At 39.8% G+C, this 10,118-nt stretch overlaps 1 protein-coding gene and 1 long non-coding RNA gene across 2 annotated transcripts in view; one reads left to right on the forward strand and one right to left on the reverse strand.

Moving 5' to 3' along the window:
• LOC107740756 (uncharacterized) overlaps positions 1-7,795 on the reverse strand; it is an 8,231-nt gene extending 436 nt beyond the window's left edge. The window contains exons 1-2 of the long non-coding RNA XR_001640120.1: positions 7,725-7,795; positions 7,614-7,618 (exon numbers count right to left, since the gene is read on the reverse strand). This is a non-coding gene — a long non-coding RNA (uncharacterized LOC107740756). The remainder of the gene's footprint in view (positions 1-7,613; positions 7,619-7,724) is intronic.
• A 1,307-nt stretch (positions 7,796-9,102) lies between these two features.
• Positions 9,103-10,118, forward strand: part of LOC107740764 (cell wall protein DAN4-like) — a 4,950-nt gene continuing 3,934 nt past the window's right edge. Inside the window, exon 1 of the mRNA XM_016553270.1 lies at positions 9,103-9,118. Coding sequence (XP_016408756.1) covers positions 9,103-9,118 — 16 coding nt within the window. The remainder of the gene's footprint in view (positions 9,119-10,118) is intronic.

The raw sequence follows: 10,118 nt of genomic DNA on the forward strand, positions 1-10,118 counted from the left end.
GTCAAATGGTGACGAAAGAGATGAGGTTTCAGGTGTCTCTTGAAAATTGTCAGGGATTCAGAAGACAAGAAGCTCAGTCTTTGCCAGGCTGTGCTGTAGGTGATGATTTTTCATGCATGTCCGCCAGGCAGCCTAAGATCCGTGCAGCTACCGTTGGATCATCTGGTTGAAATGAGAGATAGAGCTGTGTGTCATCAGCATAGCAATGGTAGGGGAAGCCATGTGCCTGTATGATGGGACCCAGTGTAGTAATATATGTGGAGAAGAGTGACCAGTTGATGAGCTTTGGATATCTCCCCTCTCCAGGCCACCCTGAAAGACCTACCAGTGAGATAGGATTCAAACCCGCGAAGTGGAATCCCTGTGATGCCCAGTGAAGAGAGGGCAGACAGGACAGTGTCAAAAGCAGCAGATAGATCCAGCAGAATAAAAACTGATGATTTGAAATCAGCTTTTGCCATCCGCAAGGCTTTAGTGACTGACAGTAGCGTAGTCTCAGTTGAATGTCTACTTCTGAAACCTGACTGGTTAGCGTCCAGTTGGTTATTCTGTGAAAGAAATGACGATACCTGGTTGAAAACAACTCGTGCAAGCAGGCCCGTAGCCAGCTATGAGGTCACAGAGGTCTGGACCTCAGTAAATTTTTCATGTTCAAAAATAAAATTTGTTCTCTGAATGACTAATTTGCTGTGTAAAACTCCGCATACGAATGTCTGCATGTATAATTAAAGGGTTAGTTCACCCAAAAATGAAAATTAGCCCATGTTTTACTCACCCTCAAGGCATCCTAGGTATATATGACCTTCTTTTTTCAGACGAATCCAATCGGAGTTATATTAAAAATTATCCTTGCTCTTACAAGCGTTAGAATGGGAGTAGGTGGGTGTTTTTGTTCAACAGTCCAAAAGTAGTAGGAGTGTTCCCGACTATGGATTTTCATAGTCGAATCGGAATTTTCGAATCTTGCCGATAGTTGACTGATAGTCGAATCATATGTTTGGGGGCGGGGGGCAAAATACATTAACAAGAGTCAAGTCAGACATTCTACAGTCATAATTACTGACTTTAACACACAGGGAAAATGTGTAACGGATGTCTTGCAGAGTAGGTGGGTGTTTTTGTTCAACAGGCCAAAAGTAGTAGGAGTGTTCCCGACTATGGATTTTCATAGTCGAATCGGAATTTTCGAATCTTGCCGATAGTTGACTGATAGTCGAATCATATGTTTGGGGGCGGGGGGCAAAATACATTAACAAGAGTCAAGTCAGACATTCTACAGTCATAATTACTGACTTTAACACACAGGGAAAATGTGTAACGGATGTCTTGCAGATACAAATATAATGTTTTATGTTTTGAATAAAAGACAAACATTTTTTTATAATAGTGCTCTCATTATAACTTTATGTAGGCCTATATGACAGTAGTTATTAATGTTTTGCATTTCTGTTATGAGCTGTGTGCGGTGAAGACCAGTAGAATGAAACATTTGATATCAGGTTTTTAATCAATGGGATTTACAGTGGGTACGGAAAGTATTCAGACCCCCTTAAATTTTTCACTCTTTGTTATATTGCAGCCATTTGCTAAAATCATTTGTTAATTTTTTTCCCTCATTAATGTACACACAGCACCCCATATTGACAGAAAAACACAGAATTGTTGACATTTTTGCAGATTTATTAAAAAAAAAAAACTGAAATATCACATGGTCCTAAGTATTCAGACCCTTTGCTCAGATTTATCTCATATAGAATACCTTCATTATTTATACAACATAATGTTAATATTACAACTATTTGCACAAAATGCCCCGAATGAACATTTCTGCACGGCTCTGAATTAACTCCTTTTGTGGACGCGTTCTTCACGCAACAACGTGCAGAAACACAGCAACTAAACTCTAAAAAAATCACAGCGTTTTATTACAATAGTGTTCTCATTATAATGTTATGTGTATGACTGTCCCAGTTATTAATATTCTTCATTGTTGTTTGTACTGCTCGTGCTGCATGCTGAATTAATCACCGCAGTACTACAATGAAGCGCTTACTGCAGCGTAACTCAACCAAATGCATCTTATACGAGATAAATAATATACACACGATATATATAAACTGGCTAAAATTTTTTGAAATCACTTGCACCCTACCTGATCGAAAAAATCCAGTCTTTCACTCTGTCTGTGTCAATTTGAGTCTTGTTAAAGATTTAAATCCCTGCCGCCAAGATGCTTCTCTGTCGGTCACGGATTATGGAAAGTGAAATTTAAATCTGTAGGGGTGGTTGGATTTATTCACGCATGTTAAAATATTTATTTAAAGCTTCTTTCTTTTCAGATTCTTATTTACAGCATTATCTTAATAGACTGTATATTAACTTATTGGGAGAAAATCTGTAGTTCTATGTGAAATCAGACATTTGAGCACCCCCATATAGCCAAAATAGCATGATCATATCACCCCACGAATATTCGACTTTGAGATTGGGAGTCGAATCAGGGTCCTCCTATCGAAGCATCGAATTTTCGACTAGCTTTTCTAATCTTTTTGTATTCTATCTATTTGTTTTCTTTTTATTAATTATACAATTAACAAAAGCAAAAAAGGCCTCTAACACTAGCTTGCTCTATTTTTTTTCTGTTCTATCTGTTTTCTTTTTTTTTATTATATAATTTAAAAAAAAACTTGCTACGTGTACTGCGTTAAGCTAACTGAGACTTGTTATAGCACATGTATATCATTGCTCTCTTGTTGATTTTGATTGCTTCCAATTTGTTTTCTTTTTATTAATTATACAATTAACAAAAGCAAAAAAGGCCTCTAACACTAGCTTGCTCTATTTTTTTTCTGTTCTATCTGTTTTCTTTTTTTTTATTATATAATTTAAAAAAAAACTTGCTACGTGTACTGCGTTAAGCTAACTGAGACTTGTTATAGCACTTGCATATCATTGCTCTTTTGCTTATTTTGATTGCTTCTATTGTCCTCATTTGTAAGTCGCTTTGGATAAAAGCATCTGCTAAATGACTAAATGTAAATGTAATTTAAATGTATTCGGGGTCACCCCTACAAAGTAGTCAAATAAAGCACGCAAATCCATGTAATAAAGAAAACTTGCCTCACATGGCTCCGGGAGGTGAATAAAGGCCTCCTGTAGCGAATCGATGCATTTTTGTTAGAAAAATATCCATATTTAAAATGTTATAAATAATTTTTTCTCACTTCTGCTGACTGTCATACATGCAAGCCGTTCCGGGCGGATGACATAGGATGTATGTTGCCAGATCCTATTATAAGCGGTTTTTGAACTTGTCTTTTTCACTTAATTTGACACTTTAGAAAGTTAATCAAGTAGGACATTTAGGGTCATTGATATCTTTATCTTATCTTATTTGCAAAAAAAATTAGGTTTATTTTTATTTTTTTGTTTGTTTTAATAGCAATATCAGGCAACCCTGCATCGCCGACACTTAAACTGACAGTAGTCAAAAAAGCCCTTGGACAGGTTATTTCTGACAGGATAGACATTCAGTAAGGCAAACGCAAAAAACACCATGATATTATCTGTCAGAAACATCAACACTGTCATAAACAGTAGCATTTAACACTAGTGCACAGATCTGTAGAACAAGTAGGTTACAGAATGAAATGAAATACGCAAACACTAGCCATGGTGAAGTCTATGCAATTTCATTCAGTATAGTAGTTAAATTTTCACAAATCATGCTATAAACATTCATAAGAGCACTACACAAAGTTATCAGCTATACAGCAATGGTTATTAATAATAACAGTAATATGCACTGTTACATGAATAATAAACAACTGATAAAATTATCCACTCCTAACTATAGTTAAGTATTAACAAATTTTTATGCAATAAATAGGGTACGATTTAAAAATGATCAACCCTCCAAAACAGAGAACACAACCATCAAACATCTACATGTCTGTCTCTTTTAAAGTGTGTAATGTATATAATGAGTTGTATTTGTAGGGATTATTATAGCACAGTTCTGGGGGAAATGCCTGTGAGAAGAGTTGTTGATGTGTGGGAGTGGTGGTAAAAGTGTAGGGAAGATTGCTTGGAGAAGGTGTGAGGGGATTGGGTCTAGAGGGCATTTTGTAGGATGGGTGGAGAGGAGAAGTTTGGATACTTCTGCTTCAGTGAGGGGACAGAAGGAGAAGATGGGAGTTTTAGCAGTGGGTGTGGATGGTTTGAGGTCCTGTGTGTGTGGAGCTGAGAACTGACTACTGATTGTTCTAGTTTTGTCTGTGAAGAATGTGGTAAAGTCATCGGCTGTTAAGGAGGTGGTGGAGGGGGACAGAGGAGAGAATTCAATGTTTTGAAGAGATTACGTGTGTCAGAAGCGCTGTTGATCTTGTTGTGGAAGTATGAAGATTTGGCAGTATGGACTTGAGCAGAGAAAGATGAAAGCAAAGACTGATACATACTCAGGTCTGACAGATTTTTGATTTGTGCCATTTTCTCTCTGCTGCCCTGAGTTTGGTCCGACGCTCACGAAGAACATCGGATAACCAGGGGTTAGAAGGGGCAGCCCTTGCTGGCCTGGAGGAGAGAAGACAAATATCATCTAGACAAGAGGTTAAAGTAGAGCATAAAGTGCCAGTTGCTGCATTCACATCCAGAGATGAGAAATGGGTAGGTGAGGGAAGAGAGGAGGATACTACAGAGGAAAGATGGGAGGGTGAAAGGGAGCGTATGTTTTGTCTAAAGGTAACCGGTAAAGGGGTTGGTGGCACACAGGTAGCAAAATGTAGTTTAAATGTAATGAAGAAATGGTCAGAGGTGTGTAGGGGTTTTACCAAAATGTTGACTGCAATACAATTGCATGTGCAAATTAAGTCAAGTTGGTTGCCATATTTGTGAGTGCTTGTCGTGGTAAGGCGTTTGAAATCAAATGAAGCTAAGATTGAATGGAAATCTGCAGCATAAGGCTTGTCCAAATGAATATTGAAGTCGCCAACGACTATAAGTGGACTGCCATCCTCGGGGAATAAGGACAGCAGCCCATCCAGCTCTTCTAGAAAGGTGCCCAGTTGCCCAGGAGGGTGATAAATGACTACAACATGTAGTTTTACCAGAGCTGTTACAATAATAGCATGAGATTCAAATGAGTTATTATTGCATAGGGGAGCGTGGGCTGAGTATTGCCAACTGTTAGAAATGAGAAGACCAGTTTAGCTACTGATTTACCTTCATAATTAATCCTACCTAAAATTAAAGTTTTTAAATATAATTTATATTGCAATAATTTCATATTCAACATTCAAAATAATATACATAAAGACAGTTAATTTTTAATATTTGTTTAATGGAATCTTTTTATGACTGAAGGCGAGTATCATTGATACCAATACTACTGATGTCTCTAGGAAATTTTCTGTTTCTTAATATTTAACCATTGACTATAGCCATTCCACATTAAAGTATAATTGAGAGCCATAATTTTTTAACATTAATTAGACTTTAAAAAATAACTTCTAATTTTAATTAATTTAAACCAATCTTCACATAAACTCTATAATGTCATATTTCCCTGTGCCCTTCAGCACGTAGGAAATATACAGAAATTGAATAAAGTTATCAAACACTAAATTCTAAATTAAATACAGATGAATCCTTAAAGCTACAAAAGTTATTGATTTCCTGTTTTTTCTTTTGTTCTTTGATGAACAGGCATCACAGCAGCTGGTTATTAGGTTATTTTGGCTGCTTTAAGAGCTGCCACTTCTGAACATGACGCGGATCTGACACGCATCGTATTTTCTTACATCTCTTTACATTTTCTGACTCGCTTCAGGACTGTGACGGGACTGGAGCGTGACAATGAAAATCCAATTGCGAGCTTTATTTAACAGATGTCAGGCAGCAAACAATCACAAAAAACAAGGAAACAGTCCAGAAGGTCCAAAAACAGGGCAAGGCAAGGCAAAAACATTACATGGCAAGGCAAAACAAGGATAGGAAATTATGATCCAAAAGGCAAAACAAGGAAACACGCTCAGTAATATCCAGTAACAGTGGAACAAGACTTTGTGTTGCGAGTGTGTTTGTGTGCATCTTTTATAGTCCTCCTGATTGGAGTCAGGTGTCGGTAATCAGTTCCTAGGCAGAAGGTATTTTGGGAAATGGAGTCTGTGAAACTATGACAAAGGTCCGGCATGGAGTGCCGTCTAGAGGGTACTCCAGCTGGACATCGTGACAAAGACTTAAAGTCTCTACTAATGAGCTGACAAGTTGAATCGGGTGTGTTAGATGGGGGAGACAGTGCTACTGTACACCAGGCAGGGGACAAAATTTCAGGCCAGGAAATCTCACACTCATCCAGGCCATCCCATACACCCACAACAAATTCTGAAACACGGACAACCCTATTTTTTGTTTGGCCATCACATAAAAAAAGGTTTAAATTCTTAGGTTGGGAAAATGCAAAATAATTCTTTCCTGAACTGCACCTTCACTTCCATTTTCCTTTTCAGTCTCTTTATTTTGCCCTGATATCTCTCTGTCTCTCACATTACTTTAATACTCAAGATTTAACAAAACTATACTTTTAAAAATTGCCTAAATGTCAAAATTAGTACAATAGCCTAATAACTACATCATTACAATATCTTTATAGACAAATCCTAATACTGAACATGAGTCATATTTTTCCCTTACAAAAATTAACCATTTTATTATACTAAATGTACAGTAACCATGTTTTTTTTTGTTGCCTAATGGATTACCATTTTTATTTGGTTTTACTACAAATGTCATGGTTAAAACTGTGGTTAGTGTAGCAAAACCATGGTTTAACAATAGTAACCATTGTCTTTGGATTTATAGTAAAACCATCGTTAATTTTCGTAAGGGTTGTGTTGTTGTCTGCCCTAGCTCCCTCTAAACCAATTATAAAACGATATGATTGTAACAAAGTTTGTAGTCACGGGAAGGAGGCGGCGGGAACCGGTGAACATTTAGACATAATTTAATAACAAAATAAACACAAAACTGAAAATTGCGCGACAGCCCCTCAAGGACGACTGCTGCGCACAAACAGAACCAAAACAACATAAATAGTCCAGGCCTGGTCCTTTCTCGTCCTTCACTGTCGTCGCTCCTCCTTTTATCCTTCCGGAGCTCCTCCGTGGGACTTGAGACCGGGGAGTGGTGCAGGTGTCGCCCATTATCAATTATTACACCGGCCTCGCTCCGTTCCCACGGTTCTCGCCCCAGCCCCACTCGTCACATACCCCCATCGCCCCACGCAGGCCGGGGGGTACCCATGAGACTGCGCTCTACTCCCCCCGGGGGCCCCGTCACGGCGGCTGCAGCACCTGGGGGTATGGACAGACGATGCGAGAGAAAAGGAGACGGAAGGATGAGGAGAGACAAAGAGGGGACAGAGGAAAAGGAAAAAAAAAATCCCCAGTCCGGTTCCCGGACACACTGCCACTCGGCCCTCCACCAGCTGGGCGACCTCTTCCACGATGCCTGGCGGCGGCGCTGGATAGCCCTCAGTGGGCGGCTCGACACTCCTCCGCCGCCCGGTGGCAGGATTCCCCCGTTCCCTGCTCCTCCCCATCATGGCAGACGGCAACGGGCTCTGGCCTCAGGCGAAACGGCGTTGACTCCTCCGCTCCCTAACGGATGGCAGCCATCCCTCCACAATCCAGGTGGCCAGCAGCAAGTTCGTCCGTCCCCCCGGCAACTCACTCCAGCCCACCCCCTTGAGCGTCCATGGCGGCAGACTGCTCTGCCATGCTCGATGGCACAGCGGATTCACCACAGCAGTGAGGGGGTTTCGGCACCAATGTAACAAAGTTCGCAGCTCCGGGAAGAAGGAGGCGGGAACCGGCGAACATTTAACCACAATTTTAATAAGCAAACACTGAAAATAAACAAACACTGAAAATAGCGCGAAAGCCCCTCACGGACGACTGCCGCACACAAACAGAACCAAAACAACATAAATAATCCAGGCCTGGTCCTCTCTCGTCCGTCACTGTCGTTACTCCTCCTTTTATCCTTCCGGAGCTCCTCCGTGGCACTTGAGACCGGTGAGTGGCGCAGGTGTCACTCATTATCAATTACTCCCTCCCCACTCGTCACAATGATTATCTGTCTGCTAAATTACTACTATAACTTTACAATAGATAAAAATGATGTTGTCACATGTATGCCTTGGTTTCTGTGTATTTTTGGTTCTTTCCATTGTGACCTAGTTTTCCTGTGTTGCCCGATTATGCCATTCTGTTCACCTGTGTCTTGATAATTATCTCATTAGTCCCAGTGTTTAAATACTCTTAGTTTCCTTCTAGTCGCTGTCCATCTCGGTTTACATTTTATGTTTGGTTGATTTCTGTGTTCCTGTGGCTTTTGCATTAAAGTTTGTTCCTGAATGTTCTCCTTCGTCGTGCGCTTTATTCCCAACAACCAAACCCATTACAGATGTCCTTTAGTATACAGTATTTTGAGTGATGAGTACTAGGCGGCTATGCTTAACTAAGTAAACTAAGACAAAACTACAATAGCCTATTTACAGATGAAACTGGCCTGCACTAATCCTGAATAGTAGTTTTCTTCTCTGCTACACCTGGGTGCTTCCACTCCATTCTCAAATCTCTCGCATTGATTACTCTGATCGAACCGAGCAGAAGCATAGCATTGCCAGTCACGACTAAACGATTCATGATTTATTAGAGATTTATTATCGAATGGCGAATCTAGAAATAATAGCTTTAGTACATTCGGCTGCCAATTATATAGTAATATAAAAAAAAGGGCAGTGGGCCAAATCGGCTGCCAGGCCACCAGGAATTCTCCTGGTTCTCCCGATGGCTAGTCCGCGCCTGGGGCCAGAACAGTTTTGAAAACCACTGCATTTCAGAGACATGTTCTTAAATGTGACTCATAACAAATACTTGCATGCATGCACAGTTTTAAGGCAGCTTTAATTGCCTTTTTTTGGTAATTTCATGACTTAACTGGTGACATAACTATGACATTGCATGCTTGTAGTTTCCTTATGTGTTAATATGAAATGATAAATAGCGGGTGCCGCCAAATTTGTGTGTGTAATTGAAGACCATGTGCTACGAGCACAGTATAACGGCTGACAGGAAATTTCGTTTTACTGACATATGGCCTGACCAAAGTTCACTGTTGTTCTATTGAAGCTCCCTTGTCACCTGTACTATTTCCGTGCTCATTAGCGCCTGGTGCTGAGGCAAAGTTGGAGTGCGTGTCTGAAAAGTCTCCTATTTGATGTTGTCATAAAGACGTTCTGTGCAGGCACGTGCAGAGGGGGGTGCGGTGGGTGCTTGAGCAGCTGCCCCTTTTCCCCTTAATGCCCAAAGTGCCCTTTTGTAAAGGCAAATTTTTTTTGTTTGTAATTAAACGCCATTTTGTGAAGGCCCGCCCAATCTAACTATTAGTAAAATTAATTAATAATAATTTAGCCGTAAATAAAATTATCCACATGATGATGACCTTTCACCTGACGATCTCATCCAGGACGATCCCTCACATTCAGACACCTTTAATTTAGTGCACTACCAGGATGCCTTCATAACGTCCGAGGCTGCCGGTGAGTGAAGTTCTCAGCGGAGCGGTGTGCTTGTATAGGCCTACTTATATTATTAAATTATTATTATTTTACAAGAACAGCATGAAGAGAGCATGCACAGCTGTTGTTTATATTGTTGTTTGTAGCCTGTGGAAGTAAAGTTAGCTGCAGCAAGGGGCTATAATATTTTTGTTCAATATTTTCCTAATGATAATTTTATGATCGGTTTATAAAGGCTACTACGAGCACCTTTTCCCCATTTTTATCACAGAATAAGGCAGGAAATATATTCTATAGTTTCTATAGGCTACTAAATGATATGTCAGTCAGTTATTATATATAATCAGCATTATTCATGTAGTTTATTTATTACCTGAAGATAACTTGAAAAACACACATAAACCGTATATTTTCGCAATAGGTCATGCATAGACTATCGATAATGTCTCTTTAAATTTAAATCTAGATGTAAATCTAGAAACCTCTACGTGAACACACCTGCCCGAATAAAGTGCGGGGGACGAATTTACATTTCACT

This window comes from Sinocyclocheilus rhinocerous, unplaced genomic scaffold (assembly GCF_001515625.1).
Source record: "Sinocyclocheilus rhinocerous isolate Xijiao unplaced genomic scaffold, SAMN03320098_v1.1 scaffold1456, whole genome shotgun sequence".
Lineage (NCBI taxonomy): Eukaryota > Metazoa > Chordata > Actinopteri > Cypriniformes > Cyprinidae > Sinocyclocheilus > Sinocyclocheilus rhinocerous.